Here is an 18,656-nt window from a genome sequence, read left to right as displayed (position 1 = left end):
TTTATTGACAAAACCATGAAAAATTCAAACTTAGTAATATTGACAATTAACTTTCATCAAATCAAGCTTAAAAACTCGAATTAAAAAAAATAGTAACGTTACCTTTAAGTACCAAAATATATAACTTTTATCAAATTAAAATAACACATTAAAAAAAATTTCAACCTTAAATACTAAATAATATATTAAACCAATTATTTTTAATTAAAAAAAACCGAGATGAAAATTTATATTCATATACTGATGTCTATCCAAATTTATGAAAATAATTGAAGCACCGAGGCATTAAAGGCTCTTACCGAAAGAAAACGACACATAATTGTAGTTGCAAGTAGAATAGGTCCACTAAATTAAAGATCAGTAAATAGTATTTGCCAATGCGTTGAACATTACAGATTTACCTATCTCGTAGCCATAATGGAATTCAATATTATGATTCTCGAGGAAAAAGGTGTACTTAATCCCAAAATTAAACCCCTTGATCTTGTGGTGATTAATTTTTCTTTTAAATATTATGATCACCATTGAATGACTATATATCGGCCGCTAATATGGTTGGTCTCAATGCTGATTGGGATTGGGAGATAGTTCCTCCCCATAACATCCTGTCTGTCATTGAAAGCATGTTGCCTCCTGCTGATGCTGGTGTAGACAAACTTTCTTGGACTTGGTCAAACAGTGGTCGTTTCTCTGTCTCGGAAACCTATAAAGGTATGAACCAAGATCAATGGGATGTTGAAGATGCGAACTGGGACCTGACAGATTACTGACCAATGGTGAGCATTTGCGTCGTGGAATGACTGAGGAAAAATGCTGGTGGACTATCTGTTGAGGGCGTCTCTTGGCCCTCGTTGTTTTCAATCGTCATTTGGCCCCTTTGGAAGAATAAAGATGATGTCATTTTCAATGGATCTCATAGTAGTATTATCGAGGTTGTTAAAAGGAGTTTTTCCTTGGCTAAGAGCGTTCAGCATGATTCTGCAAAGAGGAATGCTACTCTAACATTCAATCATAACAGTTGCTGGTGTCCCCCCAAGGTCGGCTGGATCAAAATGTTAACATTAATTGTCTTCCATTAATGTTAACAATCTCCACCTTGAAGATTTGATTAGGATAATCACATCTTCACACACTTCCTTCAACTCCCCAAATTCGATAAAGCTATCTTTTGTAGTGCCTACAAATGCGCTCTCGAGCGCCATACACCTGAAGGTGCTCAAATTATCAGGATGTTAATCAAGTTCAAACAATGATTAAACTTGATTGTTGTTACCACCTTGGTCATCATATCTGCGGGATTATCTGCTGTCGGAATCTTCTGAAGTAGAATTTTTCATTTTTCAAAGACTTCCCGCACAAAGTGATATCTTACGTCGATATGCTTGGTTCTTGAATGATAGACTTGATTTTTCGCTAAATGAATAGCGCTCTGACTGTCACAATATAAACTTATGTGACTTTGAACAACTCCTAAGTCTTTCAACAATCCATTAAGCCAAATAGCCTCCTTAACAGCTTCTGTAACTGCCATATATTCTGCCTCTGTAGTAGACATAGCTACTGTAGACTGTAAGGTAGACTTCCAACTCACTGGGGCTTTCGCAAGAGTAAACAAGTACCCCGTAGTTGAACGATGTTTATCTAAATCACCAGCAAAGTCGGAATCAACACAAAATTAATTCAGATGGCTCGGTTCATGATAGCAATCAGACCTCTGCAGTTAGATGATAACAGGGTTTTAGATGGATACATAGAGAAAGCCATGTGCAATGAAAAATGCAAGCATGGTTTGGGGAGGGATTTTTTATTCTTTAACTTTTAAATTAGTAAATTAGAATTTATTTAATTTAAACCAGGAAGAGTCCGTATAAATCAATTATCTAAATATTGTCTCGACTTTTTGGGCTATCTTTCAAGTGTGCGATTAAATCTTTCAGTGGTACGGAGTCAAATGTTAGAAAATTCATTTCTAATAGATAATGCTGTAAAGACGTTGGATACAAGAATTCTAATTATTTCATTGGAGGAGTGTTGCATCTCATTATTTGTAGTGGCTATGCTGGAACTAATGGTCTTTCTGAAATCAGAGGAATCAAGGAATTCTGTTCTAAAGAATGGCAATTGAGCTTTCATCACATTAATCGTCATCGAAACTCGGTTGCTGATATCATGGCCAAGCTTGGCAGAATTACCTCGAGAAACATGCATCTTCACTGCTCCACCGACTTCTGCTGGTGGTGCTGTTGCCTTTGACAAGCAATTTGCAACAAATTCTTCTGTCACTAGGAGCCCTGCTGTTGTATAGGCTTTGTTAAGCCTCTTTTATTACCCCCAAAAAATTATTTAACACTATAAAAGTTCAAAATTAGAAAAAAGTATTATCGAACAAATATACAAATAAATTTGAACAATTTATTAAATAAAATTGTACGAGTACTTAATTTCCCCCCTTAATAATAATGAATTCAAAAAAAAAAGTGAGCTGAAGTTAAGAATGCAGTACAAAAATATCATTATTTTCAAGGAGAAAGTAGGTAACAAGAAACTCAAGTTTTAGGCTTTGATCATACAAATATAGGTTATTGTTAACATTAATGGAAGACAATTAATAATGGTTGCCATTAACATTAATGGGAGACAATCAATAATGACAACCACCAACTTTGGAAAAGTGGCAAGGGATAATTTTTTTTTTGGTCCTTGAATGGGCTATTTATTGTTTGGTCCTTGAACCTCAACTATAAATAGGCCTTCTCATTTCTCATTTCAATTCATCCCAACCAATCTTTCTCTCTTAGTTTTCTCTCTTCTCCCATTTGAGAATTCTTAAGGAATTCTATTTGTTTGTAATACTTTGGAGATAGTAAAGTTATCATTTGGTGTTAGTGCCCGAGGACGTAGGTATAATTTATCGAACCTCGTTAAAACTCTTGTGTTCTTTCTTGTCCTATTTTTCTTTCAATATTTGAGGGTATAATAGTAGTATTTAATTATGCTATTAAATTACTATAGAAGGGATATTCTGTCTAAGGAAAGACTTGGTATTTAAGAGATCCATGTGATCCACCTCTCTTTCCTGAGAATTGAACTTTGTGTGATTTTTAGTACAATAATTTACACGCTTCCGACCCTATTGGAACAACAAGTGGTATCAAGAGCCGAAGGTTAATCGTAGTATGCTCTGTGGTTGCAGTTTAAACTAATCTTCCACATCAGAAAAGATTTCCTTAGGTATATTAAAAGATTATGGAGAAAACGGTCGGTGTAGGAGCTTCAACATGGTCCATATGGACAAGACCGACAATTGCAAATGCAAGATTGGCCGTGGAGATTTTTGATGGCACGGGCCATTTTTGTATGTGGCAAAGTGAAGTTCTAGATGCCCTTTTTCAGCAGGGTCTAGACATTGCCATTGATGAAGAGAAACCAGATGATGTACAGGAGAAAGATTGGAAGGCGATCAATCGGTTGGCATGTGGCACAATTCGATCATGCCTTTCTCGAGAGCAGAGGTATGCTTTTTCAAATGAGACTTCTGCAAATAAGTTGTAGGTGGCACTTGAAGAAAAATTTTTGAAGAAAAACAGTCAAAATAAGCTCCACTTGAAGAAAAGACTGTTTCGCTTCACATACGTCCCAAGTACCACAATGAATGATCACATCACCAAATTTAATCAGTTAGTCACTGATTTGCTGAATATGGATGAGACATTCAAATATGAAGATTTGGCTTTGATGCTGTTGGGGTCACTTCCTGAGGAGTTTGAGTTCCTAGAAACTACTCTACTTCATGGCAGGAGTGATATATCTCTGAGCGAAGTCTGTGCGGCCTTATACAGTTATGAACAGAGAAAGAAGGACAAACATAAAAACTCAATCAGAGATACAGAAGCTTTAGTAGTCCGAGGTCGTTCATACACTCGGAAGAAAACTTAAAAGGGGAGATCAAAGTCAAAGTCCAGACTCGGGAAAGATGAATGTGCTTTTTGTCATGAGAAAGGCCACTGGAAGAAAAATTGTCCAAAGCTGAAGAATAAGGGAAAAGCTGCTGTAGATGCTTGTGTTGCAAAGCATGATACTAGTGACTCTGAACTATCACTGGTTGCATCATCATCATCGTTCCATTCAGATGAGTGGATATTGGATTCGGGTTGTACCTATCATATGTCCCCTAACCGGGAGTGGTTCTCTGATTTAGTAGAACTAAATGGAGGAGTTGTTTATATGGGCAATGACAATGCCTGTAAAACTGTTGGGATAGGTTCAATCCAATTAAAGAATCAAGATGGATCAACCAAAGTTCTGACTGATGTTCGGTACGTGCCCAGTTTGAAGAAAAATCTCATCTCATTGGGAGCCTTGGAATCCAATGGTTCAGTTGTTACTATGAGAGATGGGATTTTGAAAGTGACATCTGGCACACTTGTGATATTGAAGGGCATCAGGAAAAATAACTTGCATTACTACCAAGGTAGTACAGTTATTGGAGCAGTCGCTGCAGCTTCCGGCAACAAAGAATTAGACTCAATACAGTTGTGGCATATGAAGTTGGGACATGCCAGCGAAAAATCCTTGCAAATTCTGGCAAAGCAAGGATTGTTGAAAGGTGCAAAGGCTTGCAAATTAAAATTTTGCGAGCATTGTGTTCTGGGAAAGCAAAAGAGAGTGAAATTCGGCACTGCTATCCATAATACAAAAGGTATTTTAGAATATGTTCACTCAGATGTGTGGGGGCCTTCCAAGACACCTTCATTGGGAGGAAAACACTACTTTGTTACTTTTGTTGATGACTTTTCCAGAAGAGTTTGGGTGTATACCATGAGAACTAAGGATGAAGTGCTTAGAGTTTTTCTTAAATGGAAAACTATGATCGAAAACCAGACTGGCAAGAAAGTCAAGCGGCTTAGGACGGACAATGGAGGGGAATATAAAAGTGATCTGTTCTTCGATGTGTGCCAAGAGTATGGTATTGTTCGACACTTCACAGTTAGGGATACACCACAGCAGAATGGATTGGCAGAGCGTATGAATCGAACATTCCTGGAGAAAGTTTGATGTATGTTGTCCAATGCTGGGTTGGGCAAGCAATTTTGGGCTGAGGCTGTGACATACGCTGGCCATCTTGTTAATCGTTTGCCATCATCTGCATTAGAAAGAAAAACTCCTATGGAGGTATGGTCTGGAAAACCGGCTACAGATTATGATTCCTTACATGTGTTTGGAACCACTGCATATTACCATGTGAAGGAGTCAAAGTTAGATCCGAAGGCAAAAAAAGCTCTCTTTATGGGAATCACTTCTGGAGTGAAGGGATTTCGTCTTTGGTGCTTAAGCACAAAGAAAATGATCTGAAGGAGAGATGTTACCTTTGATGAATCTGACACATTGAAAAAGGTAGCAGATAAAGATATTCAGACGAGCAATACTCCACAGCAGGTGGAGTGTACTCCAAAACAGGTGGAGTTTGAGCAGATGGGGATTTGCCCAGTTAATAAGTCTAATTCTCCAGCCACAATAGAGGAATTAGAGGTTAAAGAGGTTCTGACCCAAGAACCACTAAGTACACCAAAACCAGTTGCAGTTGCAAGGCCACGGAGAGAAATTCGTAAACCTGCTCGATTTACTGATATGATGGCCTACGCCCTTCCCGTTGTTGATGATATTCCTATCACTTATCAAGAAGCAATGCAAAGCTTAGAAAGTGATAAATGGAAAAGCGCCATGGATGAAGAAATGCAGTCTCTCCGGAAGAACAATACTTGGGAGTTGGCGCAATTACCGAAAGGTAAAAGGGCAATCGGATGCAAGTGGGTATTCGCAAAGAAAGATGGATCTCCTAGCAAGAAGGATATTCGCTACAAGGCAAGATTGGTAGCTAAAGGCTACGCTCAGAAGGAGGGAGTTGACTACAATGATGTATTTTCCCCTGTTGTGAAGCATTCCTCCATTAGAATTTTGTTGGCCTTAGTAGCACAGTTGAATTTGGAGCTAGCTCAACTTGATGTTAAGACGGCTTTCTTGCATGGTGAGTTAGAAGAGGAGATCTATATGACTCAGCCCGAAGGATACACAGATGCTGGTGGTAGAAATTGGGTTTGTAAGCTGAACAAATCGCTATATGGATTGAAACAAACCCCGAGGCAGTGGTACAAGCGATTTGATAGCTTTATGAGAAGGCAGAAGTACACAAGAAGCAAATATGACAATTGTGTATATTTGCAGAAGCTGCATGACGGATCTTTCATTTATCTACTCTTGTATGTTGATGATATGTTAATCGCTTCGAAGAGCCAAAATGAGATAGATAAGCTGAAGGCTCAGTTGAATCAAGAGTTCGAGATGAAAGATCTAGGTGAGGCCAAGAAGATTCTCGGCATGGAGATAAGTAGAGATAGACCGAGAGGCAAGCTCTGTTTAAATCAGAAGCAATATCTGAAAAAGGTATTACAATGTTTTGGTGTAAATGAAAACACAAAACATGTAAGTACCCCACTTGCTTCTCATTTGAAACTTAGTGCTCAATTATCTCCGAAGACTGAAGATGAAAGAGAATATATGGCGAAAGTCCCATATGCTAATGCAGTTGGGAGTTTGATGTATGCGATGGTGTGTACGAGGCCTGACATTTCACAAGCTGTTGGAGTTGTGAGCAGGTATATACATGATCCTGGAAAAGGACATTGGCAAGCTGTGAAATGGATTCTACAGTATCTTCAAAAAACCGTAGATGTTGGTTTAATTTTTGAACAGGATGAAGCACTTGGTCAGTTTGTAGTTGGATATGTTGATTCCGACTTTGCTGGTGATTTAGATAAACGTCGTTCAACTACGAGGTATCTGTTTACTCTTGCGAAAGCCCCAGTGAGTTGGAAGTCTACCTTACAGTCTACAGTAGCTGTGTCTACTACAGAGGCAGAATATATGGCAGTTACAGAAGCTGTTAAGGAGGCTATTTGGCTTAATGGATTGTTGAAAGACTTAGGAGTTGTTCAAAGTCACATAAGTTTATATTGTGATAGTCAGAGCGCTATTCATTTAGCGAAAAATCAAGTCTATCATTCAAGAACCAAGCATATCGACGTAAGATATCACTTTGTGCGGGAAGTCTTTGAAAAAGGAAAAATTCTACTTCAGAAGATTCCGACAGCAGATAATCCCGCAGATATGATGACCAAGGTGGTAACAACAATCAAGTTTAATCATTGTTTGAACTTGATTAACATCCTGATAATTTGAGCACCTTCAGGTGTATGGCACTCGAGAGCGCATTTGTAGGCACTACAAAAGATAGCTTTATCGAATTTGGGGAGTTGAAGGAAGTGTGTGAAGATGTGATTATCCTAATCAAATCTTCAAGGTGGAGATTGTTAACATTAATGGAAGACAATTAATAATGGTTGCCATTAACATTAATGGGAGACAATCAATAATGACAACCACCAACTTTGGAAAAGTGGCAAGGGATAATTTTTTTTTTTGGTCCTTGAGATAATGGGCTATTTATTGTTTGGTCCTTGAACCTCAACTATAAATAGGCCTTCTCATTTCTCATTTCAATTCATCCCAACCAATCTTTCTCTCTTAGTTTTCTCTCTTCTCCCATTTGAGAATTCTTAAGGAATTCTATTTGTTTATAATACTTTGGAGATAGTAATGTTATCATCTGGTGTTAGTGCCCGAGGACGTAGGTATAATTTATCGAACCTCGTTAAAACTCTTGTGTTCTTTCTTGTCCTATTTTTCTTTCAATATTTGAGGGTATAATAGTAGTATTTAATTGTGCTATTAAATTACTATAGAAGGGATATTCTGTCTAAGGAAAGACTTGGTATTTAAGAGATCCATGTGATCCACCTCTCTTTCCTGAGAATTGAACTTTGTGTGATTTTTTAGTACAATAATTTACATGCTTTCGACCCTATTGGAACAACAGTTATATTATATAGTTGTTTAATTAGGTGGAACTAAAATTGTTACAGAAATTAAATGCATGTTTTCCCGACACCTAATTCAAAGTCCCAATTTGTGGTTGAATATGATGGTCTCTTCTTTAATTTAATTTGTCATTTTATTATTAATAAAAAATAGTTACTATCATTTATAATTTCTTTAATATTTATGGTTGTGAAGTTAGTTAACAACAAGTCAACTGATATTAATATAGTCAATAAATTTATTAAAATTCAAAATAAAAAAACATTAAAGAATAAAATATGAGTGTTTATGTCTTAAATTTTTAAAAAGACTGTCCATCGTAAAATAGCTGATATTTTTTTTTCAATGTTAGATTGAAAATTTGAAATTTAATCCTATATATTTTTTTTAAAATAATTATTTTATTTTTTAAATTTCAAAATTCTAATCAAACTATTAACAAAATAACCATATTAATAGTTTAGATTGAAATTTAAGATCTGAAAAGTAAATGGATTAAATTTATCAAAATAAAAAATATATAGACTAAATTATAAATTTGTAAAGAACTTATGCTATATTTTATTAATTTAAATTTTCCTATCGTTAAATAATTTCTTTTTATTTTGTCGGCTCTGCAATAGACTATTACTTTAATTTATTAAATCAATAAATCTCTCTTGCCATACACCATGCAAATTGCATAAAAGTACATGATAATTTTATTTTAGAAAAGAAAGAAAATAAGGGGTTCGTTACAATTTACAAAACATGCCCTTGTCTTGTTCTGCCGCTGCCGGTGATTCGTGTTCTTCACTTTTAGAAACATCGGACATTGATTCTCAGCCCACTCTCAGATCTATTAATCAAAAACCCACTCCCCGCATCCTCATCACGTGTGTAGCCCAAGTTACATAGGTTAAAATGTATCATAAGTCCCTGTATTTTTCAAAAAATTGAAATTTAATTCTTATACTTTTATTTTGAGAATTTAATTTATCTCTTTTTTAGATTTTAAAATTCAAATCTGTTAATATTATTACTTTTTTTGATAAATTCAGGTTTATTAAAATATTTTTAGTTTTTAGTTTTAAAATATCACACCAATGAATTTAACAAAAAACAACAATATTAACCATTGGACCTGAATCTTGAAAATTAAAAAGTATAAAGACAATTTTAAATTTTTAAAAGTTACAGGGGCTTATAACATATTTAACCTTACATATTTCACAATCTAAGAGCGATTACAGTGTACGCGACTCGAGAGGTTGCCCCCGCCACTTTTATATTCTTTTCCCGCGGCTATTAATGATAACGTACCGAACGGATGCAACAGAAAGTTAAACGACGTAAGCATTTCTACAATTACGTTAGCCGAAAACAGAGCCCCCAATTTTACAAAAATAAAAAAAAACCCGCCATAAATGCAATTGCAAAGCTCAACTACCTATTTTGAAGACTACAATCTCTACTTACAAAAGCACTCTCAGCCACATTTCTAAATCTCACAATTGTACTCTCTTTTTTCTTGTTTCTTTAATCTCTCTAGGGTTTGGTTTTCTTTTTTTTTTTCTTTTGTTGTTTAGATCTTTGAAAGGAGGCAATGTGGAACTCGGCGGAGAATGTGTTCTCCAGGTCGGCTTCGTTCAGGGAGGAAGATGAGGAGGAGGAGGCACTGAGGTGGGCGGCGCTGGAGAGGTTGCCAACTTACGCTCGAGTTCGAAGGGGAATCTTTAGGAACATGGTTGGCGACTCCAAAGAAGTGGATGTGAGCGAGCTCGAGTTAACCGATCAAAGGCTTTTACTCGAACGGCTCGTTAAATCTGCCGAGGATGATCCTGAACAGTTCTTTGATCGTATGAGGAAACGAATCGAGGCGTAATGCTGGATTTACTTACTTTTTTTTCTGTGTGTGTTTGGTTTAGTGTTCTGTTAAGTTTAAAAGAAAGAACATACAGAATAACTCTCTGCTGTTTTTTATATTGACAAGCATGGCAAATCAAGATTTTGGGATCTTTTGATCCTTTTTTTAAAATCTGACGTTAGTTTGACCGTACGGTTTAATTAGCTAAGCTAAGTTATTAGAATCTATGAAACAATGTTAATAGCATCTATGAATCAATCTTTTTGACTTAAAAACAATTAATGTATCATACTAATACCTTCCACTAATTACAAGCAAAAGCTTGTTTTTGAACTTTAGCGACGAAATTTTGTTCTAAAGTGACATCGGTCGCCCTTTTTGTTGGCTTCAGTCAAGTGAACTTTATGATTATATTTTTAAAAAATTTATTAATTCATCAAATACTAACATTTGTGATCGTTTTTAAAAGTAAAACTTAAATAATTTAAACCTTTATTATTATATTTTTCATTTTCTGGGAAAATAAGAAGCTAGCTATTGCATTTCTTTTCTAAGTTGAGACTGTTTTCTATTGTTTTCTCGCCTCGGTGCTAACAGTTGCTTAAATATTGCTGTGGTTATTTGTGGTGTCACAGAGTAGATTTGAAATTCCCGAAGATTGAGGTTCGGTTTCAGAATCTGACTGTTGAATCTTTTGTTCATGTTGGGAGCAGAGCATTGCCAACAATCCCCAATTTTATCTTTAATATGGCAGAGGTAAAATCTTAAACCATTGACCGACTTTGGGATATAAAGCTATTTACGGCCATGCTCATTTTAATTTCTAGTTATTAAAAAAATGTGGTTTTCAGGCATTTTTGAGACAATTGCGTATGTATCAAGGAAGGAGAAGTAAGTTAACTATATTAGACGATTGTAGTGGGATTGTAAGGCCTTCAAGGTGCGTTTGAATGCGTTGCTACTTATTGTTGCATATGGATTCATAATGTTGAGGTGCGGAACTGTTAATTACTACATATTTTGGCAGATTAACGCTACTATTAGGTCCTCCAAGTTCTGGAAAGACAACGTTGCTGTTGGCTCTGGCTGGACGCCTTGGAACTCATTTGCAGGTATTTAGATGCTAGGAAGATTGCGTTTATGTCAATACTCTTTCTTGTTATTCATTATATTTTATCGCTTTGAAGATGTCAGGGGAAGTTACATATAATGGACATGGGCTAAAGGAATTCGTTCCTCCAAGGACATCTGCTTATGTGAGCCAACAGGACTGGCATGTGGCAGAAATGACTGTGAGGGAAACACTTGAATTTGCAGGACGGTGTCAAGGTGTTGGATCTAAATATGGTAAGCATTGAGAAATCAACTTTACATCCATAAGTCGCAATTCCATGTTGCTTACTTATGTCTGCTTGCAAAAGACATGCTTGTGGAACTTGCAAGAAGAGAAAAGAATGCTGGGATAAAACCTGATGAAGATCTTGATATCTTTATGAAGGTAGGTGAGATGGATGTGTTTCCCCTATTTCTTGGGTAGTTATGTTTTCATTTTAGTAGATCTTTATGGCTAAGAGTTATTAATGACACAACTTCCTGTTTCTAGTCACTAGCTTTGGGGGGAAACGAGACAAGCCTCGTGGTTGAATACATCATGAAGGTATTTTCAAGATGTTGGTTTCTCCTTGATGCATGTGCCACTGCACTTAATATACTTTTCAAGGCCTTAAGTGACACATTTTTCTTACCAACTGCACTTCAACAAGACCTAAGTTTCACTGATTCTTCTGAGGCACTAAAATTCATTTGACAAAGATTTTAGGGTTGGATCTATGTGCCGATACATTGGTGGGAGATGAAATGCTTAAAGGGATATCCGGTGGCCAGAAAAAGCGGCTTACAACAGGTTTATGATTTGTTGTGTACCTTCTCCTCTGGTCGTGTACTAGGAGCTACGTGTATGTGTGTTTTATTCAAAGAAGGAGCTATTTGGTTTCATTCATGCTGATTTGCCAGAACTGTTATTTCAGGTGAATTACTAGTTGGGCCAGCCAGGGTGTTGTTCATGGATGAAATTTCGAATGGGCTCGACAGTTCTACTACTTATCAAATTATTAAATACTTGAGACATTCAACCTGTGCACTCGATGGGACTACTGTGATTTCTCTGCTTCAACCAGCTCCTGAAACTTACCAGTTGTTTGATGATGTTATACTTTTATGTGAGGGCCAGATTGTATACCAGGGGCCTCGTGAGGAGGCCCTTGATTTCTTTGCTTTTATGGGATTTAAGTGTCCTGAAAGAAAGAATGTGGCAGACTTCTTGCAAGAGGTATGGGGCTAGAGCTTGATTTTTAGACATACAATCTATATGGTATTCTATTTGCTCAAGTTTTCTGTGCACAGGTTTTGTCGAAAAAGGATCAACAACAGTATTGGTCTCTTCCTTTCCAGCCTTATCGCTACATTACTCCAGGAAAATTTTCTGAAGCTTTCCGATCCTATCAAACTGGGAAGAATTTGTACGAGGAACTAAGCATTCCATTTGATAAGCGTTATAGCCATCCAGCAGCACTGTCAACTTCTCGCTATGGAGTGAAGAAGAATGAACTTCTTAAAACCAACTTTAACTGGCAGATGCTACTGATGAAACGGAATTCATTTATCTATGTTTTCAAATTTATTCAGGTAAGTGTTAAAACTTCACGATTCAAAACACTAGCACACTTCTAATGATTTGGTTAACCTTATTCTCTTTCTATCCTCCTGTCATAACAACTCATTTCACAGTTCCACTGAGATTTAATATGATTTTTAGTTTTTTCTTTCCTTGTCCAGCTTTTTATTGTTGCACTAATCACAATGAGCGTTTTTATGCGGACTGTGCTGCATCACAATACAATCGATGATGGAGGATTGTATCTAGGGGCACTTTACTTTTCCATGGTCATTATTCTTTTCAATGGATTTACGGAGGTTTCAATGTTGGTGGCCAAACTTCCTGTTCTTTATAAGCACAGGGATTTGCATTTCTATCCAACTTGGGCTTATACGCTGCCTTCTTGGCTGCTAAGTATTCCAACTTCCCTCTACGAGTCTGGTTTCTGGGTGGCAATTTCATACTACGTAATTGGTTATGATCCTAACCTCACCAGGTAAAGTTGTTTTCGATGATTTTTGCATGTATCGCGGCAGTTTTGAGATTCAATCTTCACTTTAATTCTGAACCTTGCAGATTTCTTCGGCAGTTCTTGTTATATTTCTGTCTGCACCAGATGTCTATAGCTCTTTTTCGTGTGATAGGCTCCTTGGGCAGAAATATGATAGTTGCCAACACCTTTGGATCTTTTGCTATGTTGGTGGTCATGGCTCTTGGAGGATATATCATTTCAAGAGGTTAGACAAACATGCTCTCCATTTTCTATAATTGCGATATGATTACTTATTCTTCTTCAATCTGACAGATCATATCCCTAGCTGGTGGATCTGGGGTTATTGGGTTTCTCCTTTGATGTATGCTCAAAATGCAGCCTCTGTCAATGAATTCCTTGGACATTCTTGGAATAAGGTAACATCTATAAATATTTATTATTGCATTAATTATTTTGGCGCTGTGGAATATTCTGTTAATCTGTCATCATGCAGCAATACTAATGATGTCTGGAGAAGAATAAAATCAGCAGCAATAACTGCTGAATGATTGTTGATAGTTAGCATAAACATGCTAAGCTTGCACTTTTATTTTGTGATTAATGGGCGAGTTAGAGAAGTACTTTCCATTTCCTTTTAGCAACATTATAGTTTTTCTTTTTTATGCTTTTTAACTTCATGAGCAAGCATGCCTAAGCTTGTGACAATGCCTCTGAGCAATCTATCTATCTATTTAGTTAGACTTATGCTTAGTAGCTTGATATTTGTGTCTCGCCCTTATTGGGCTCCTGGTTCTTCCATTTGTGAAATGTGAATCATGTTCTCTGAATGTGTGATGATTTAAGTTGGAATTTGGCTTCAATCTTATGTTGAAGCTTGAAACTCACCGTACTTAATTTCCATTTTTACAGAGAGCTGGAAACTACACTAACTTCTCACTGGGTGAGGCACTGTTGAGAGCACGCAGCTATTTTCCAGAGAGCTACTGGTATTGGATTGGTGTTGGTGCTTTGCTTGGATATACAGTTTTGCTCAATATTCTATTTACATTCTTTCTAGCTAACCTTAACCGTAAGCCATCTCATTCCTATTGAAATTTGTCCATCATGAATTTCCTTTCCAAGGAAAACATATATGATATCTGGTGTAAATCTAATCAAATTTATGCCTTTGTCATTTATTATAGCTCTGGGGAAGCAACAGGCAGTTTTCTCCAAGGAAGAGCTGCAAGAGAGAGACAATAGAAGGAAGGGTGAAAATGTAACTGAGCTGAGACATTATTTGCAATATTCAAGCTCAGTAAATGGTGAGCAAAAGACATTTCCGATCTTTAGCCTTTTTTTCTTTTATGCTGCCAAATGTTTCAATCTTTTTATTCAACTGCTGGGCAGGAAACTATTTTAAGCACAGAGGCATGGTTCTCCCATTTCAACCACTTTCTATGTCTTTCAGCAATATAAATTACTTTGTGGAGATCCCTGTGGTATAGTATATTGTCCTATTTCCCTATGCTAATTATTTTATAGAAATATGTTGATGAGTTAACTTTTTGACTATGTGTTTTTCCAGGAGTTGAAACAACAAGGTATAACTGAAGACAGATTGCAGTTGTTGGTTGATGTTACTGGAGCATTTAGACCTAGTGTACTTACAGCTTTGGTTGGTGTCAGTGGTGCTGGTAAAACTACACTCATGGACGTTTTAGCTGGTCGGAAAACTGGAGGGGTCATAGAAGGGAGCATAAATATATCTGGTTATCCGAAAAGGCAAGAGACTTTTGCAAGAATTTCAGGTTATTGCGAGCAGAATGATATTCATTCTCCTTGTTTGACCGTTCTGGAATCACTTCTGTTCTCTGCTTGGCTTCGATTACCATCGGATGTTGACTTGGAGATACAAAGGGTAATTGGAACATATCTTTATTTATGCTTGTATAGTACTATTTGACAGCATGGTGTACCGTATTGACTTATTTAGGGATGGATTCTCAGGCATTTGTTGAGGAGGTGATGGAACTTGTGGAGCTCACTCCATTAAGTGGGGCATTGGTTGGTCTGCCAGGTGTTGATGGCTTGTCCACTGAACAGCGGAAAAGGTTAACTATTGCTGTTGAACTTGTCGCCAACCCATCTATAGTCTTCATGGATGAGCCTACAACGGGATTGGATGCTAGATCTGCTGCCATCGTGATGAGGACTGTGAGAAATATTGTGAATACCGGACGAACAATCGTGTGCACTATCCATCAGCCCAGCATAGACATTTTTGAATCCTTTGACGAGGTCTTTTTCTCTCTTTGAGAATTTGTTTTACAGATGATCTTACACACAAATATATGCACAAATATAGAAATGCCATTTTGATCCCATCTTCATTCAGCTTCTCATTTAATCTATGATGGCAGCTTTTATTTATGAAACGTGGAGGAGAGCTCATATATGCTGGTCCACTAGGCCCCAACTCTAGCGAACTCATAAAGTATTTTGAGGTCAGATTCTGTATGTTTAGCTACTAGAATAAGTATTTCATATGGTCTAGTGAACTATGAACTTGGCCACTGGCCCAGAAAAGAGAGTAGAATTTGTCCTTATTCCTGCTGATCTATATTTTGGTTTTCTAGGCAGTTGAAGGAGTGCCTAAGATCAGACCTGGCTACAATCCTGCTGCTTGGATGCTTGAGGTTACTTCTACAGCTGAAGAAAACCGTTTGGGTTTGGACTTTGCAGACATTTATCGAAGATCTAATCTATTTCAGTAGGAATACTTTTGATTCGCTTACAATTAGGTTTTATTTAGTTCTAAACAATACCTTTCAAAATCTTTTTTTTTTTTTTGTAACTTCATCTTCTTGCTTTCTTTCAGACGCAACAGGGAGTTGGTTGAAAATCTGAGCAAGCCAAGTAGTAATTCAAAAGAATTGAACTTTCCATCCAAGTATTCCCAGTCATTTTTTGAACAGTTTTTAACTTGTCTTTGGAAGCAAAATCTATCTTATTGGCGAAACCCCCAATACACAGCAGTTAAATTCTTCTACACCATTGTCATTTCGTTGATGCTTGGAACAATATGCTGGAAATTCGGTTCACAAAGGTTTTCTAGTTATCTTCTAAATATTATTTCAAATCAATATAGTAAAGAATCTGAGTTGTTTTATGTGCTTATTTTGTTCCTCTGTGTTTCACTTACAGGGAGAGCCAGCAAGATTTGTTCAATGCAATGGGGTCGATGTATGCGGCAGTCCTCTTCATTGGTATTACAAATGCAACTGCTGTTCAACCTGTTGTGTCCATTGAGAGATTCGTTTCATACAGAGAAAGAGCCGCAGGAATGTATTCAGGCCTAGCCTTTGCTTTTGCTCAGGTCTACCTTCTATTTTCAGCATTCCACACAAATAGAAGCTGCATATTCCCTTTACTTTTTCTACAGAAATGAGCTGATTCATTCCGTTTGCTTCGCAGGTTGCTATCGAGTTCCCTTATGTATTTGCACAGTCGGTAATTTATTGTTCGATATTCTACTCTATGGCCTCATTTGAGTGGACTGCTTTGAAATTCATTTGGTACATATTCTTTATGTACTCAACTCTGTTATACTTCACCTTCTATGGAATGATGACTACTGCTGTCACACCAAATCACAATGTGGCTGCTATCATCGCGGCTCCGTTTTATATGCTTTGGAACCTTTTTAGCGGCTTTATGATTCCCCACAAGGTAATAAAGCAGCTGCTTTCTTCACTCTTCATCTCGCCTAATCTGCTATGTGTTCTTGTTTTCTGTCTTGCTCCGATTGTGTTATTTTTGTTGTACTTACATCCAGCATCCTCTTAGACAATATTCAGATATGGGTATGAAAGATCCAACATATAGGTATGTATTTAGATTGACATAGCATGCATCCCTAAAAAAATCATTAGCATTCAAGTGGATCTGAAAGATATTGTATAAACAACGCAAATTGGTTATGGACATCACCAATATTCATGGAGACATATTGTTGGGCCGTGAGTCTCACTATGTGTGGAAAACTCACTTTGCCCTTTAATAAAAAGGTGGGGGGAACATTTTACACGTTAGAATGTTGGGCAAGTGAGAGGCGGCACACTCAAAAGGAAAGCAGTTTCGATCAACTGTTCAATCGGGGGTTCATCCATGATCCACTCTTAGCTTCTTTTCCTTCTTACTTGGGATTACTTGTTGGCTTTTTTAGAGTTATATGCTCATTATAATAATTGTGATATTTTAGCATGACCTTTTAGTGGAGTCTCAATTCAATTCTTGTGAATTTTAAACTTTGCTTTAAAGGGAGGTTTTCCAGGTAAAAAATTGTGTTAGTGTGTTTATCATAATTGCACACTTACGTTTATTGAGAGAGAAAGAGCATCAGTAACATTTATAAGAAGGGGATGGAGGTAGATGAGGCTCGCTCCATTTCCATCCCTAAATAACTATAGGCTTCCATCAAACTCATCCCATCGTTTTCCAGTTGCAGATTTTAGAATGTACTGATATAAACATATTATTCAATTTGGAGGACCTTTTAAATCACATTCATGTTTTTATTTGTAATAATAAATTTGCCAGAGAATTCCCATTTGGTGGAGATGGTATTACTGGGCAAATCCCATAGCGTGGAGTTTGTACGGCCTCGTGGTTTCACAATACGCTGATGATGAAAGGGCGGTGAAATTATCAGATGGAGTGCACTCAATGCCTACAAGACAGTTACTGGAACAAGTGTTCGGGTATCGCCATGATTTCTTGGTAATAGCTGCTTTAATGGTAGCCTTTTTCGTCATCTTCTTCGGAGTGATTTTCGCTTTTGCAATAAAAGCCTTCAACTTCCAGAGGAGATAACAATCTGTGTGCCCAACAATGAACTTGTCCTAACTCCTAACTACGCAAATGGAGAATGCAATAAAATCTGTAGATACTGAAAATATATAATTTATATATTTTTTTATTGTTTTGAACGATAATAATAATAGCTATAGTCTTGGATTTATACTATTACTGGATGTATTGATACCAGATAAATCTATATGCTTTATTAGTGAAGTGAATAAAAATGAATATTAAATTATTTGAAATTTTATCAAATAATTGAGAATTGAAAGATTAATTATTTGCAAGAAGACATAAAATCACAAGGTGTAAAACCTCGAGTCGTGAACTGTGTGACAAGTCAAAGCAACAAATAAATAATCAGATCGAATTTTCCGAATAAATTATTTATTGAAGTACTATTTTAGACTTTTCCAAAAAGTAAAAAAAAAATTCAAAAACTCTTGTCTAGGCCATTTTCGGCTGAATTTGGTTTTAAGGTACTCAAGCGTTAAACCCAATAGACCAGCTTTTCAAAGTTTGGGCCCAAAAGAGCAACACAATTACCTTTTCTTCTTAATTATAGAATGAAGAAGGGTAGGTCATTTAATAACACTGGTTTGCTATATATAAGTCTCACTGATTTGATAGAATCAAGTAAGAATATCATAGCAGTCTCTAATACATCATACCACAATATTCAGAATTGATCTTTAGATTTATAACATTAAGAAGTTTGGTAAGGTGGGGAAAACATGAAGACGCCAAACGGGGAATATGAAGACGAAAGCCCCCACGTGTTTAGTTGTCACCCAAGATATGGGTGTGCATAAAATAAACACCAAAATGGTCAGCACCAAGGCTGGCTAATTCGCAATATAATCCTTGCCAGCCCTTTCGTTCAC

The 18,656-nt window shown here is 36.7% G+C and overlaps 1 protein-coding gene across 1 annotated transcript; it reads left to right on the top strand.

Annotated features, from left to right (window-relative positions):
- Nucleotides 1-9,265: 9,265 nt before the first annotated feature.
- Nucleotides 9,266-17,937, top strand: LOC107907423 (ABC transporter G family member 32). The gene is made up of 24 exons (XM_016834796.2): nucleotides 9,266-9,795; nucleotides 10,417-10,537; nucleotides 10,633-10,721; nucleotides 10,809-10,893; nucleotides 10,969-11,128; nucleotides 11,203-11,279; nucleotides 11,385-11,438; nucleotides 11,594-11,684; nucleotides 11,809-12,110; nucleotides 12,185-12,466; nucleotides 12,617-12,933; nucleotides 13,014-13,174; nucleotides 13,243-13,346; nucleotides 13,840-13,999; nucleotides 14,115-14,234; nucleotides 14,320-14,411; nucleotides 14,498-14,830; nucleotides 14,920-15,210; nucleotides 15,333-15,416; nucleotides 15,549-15,682; nucleotides 15,791-16,018; nucleotides 16,117-16,288; nucleotides 16,387-16,641; nucleotides 17,512-17,937. The coding sequence occupies exons 1-24, from the start codon at nucleotides 9,521-9,523 to the stop codon at nucleotides 17,782-17,784; spliced, it is 4,260 nt and encodes a 1,419-aa protein (XP_016690285.2). The 5' UTR covers nucleotides 9,266-9,520; the 3' UTR covers nucleotides 17,785-17,937.
- The last annotated feature ends 719 nt before the right edge of the window (nucleotides 17,938-18,656 follow it).

This window comes from Gossypium hirsutum, chromosome D05 (genome assembly GCF_007990345.1).
Source record: "Gossypium hirsutum isolate 1008001.06 chromosome D05, Gossypium_hirsutum_v2.1, whole genome shotgun sequence".
NCBI lineage: Eukaryota > Viridiplantae > Streptophyta > Magnoliopsida > Malvales > Malvaceae > Gossypium > Gossypium hirsutum.
The sequence above is the reverse complement of the archived record's forward strand: the minus strand, read 5'-3'. Positions and strand labels throughout refer to the sequence as shown.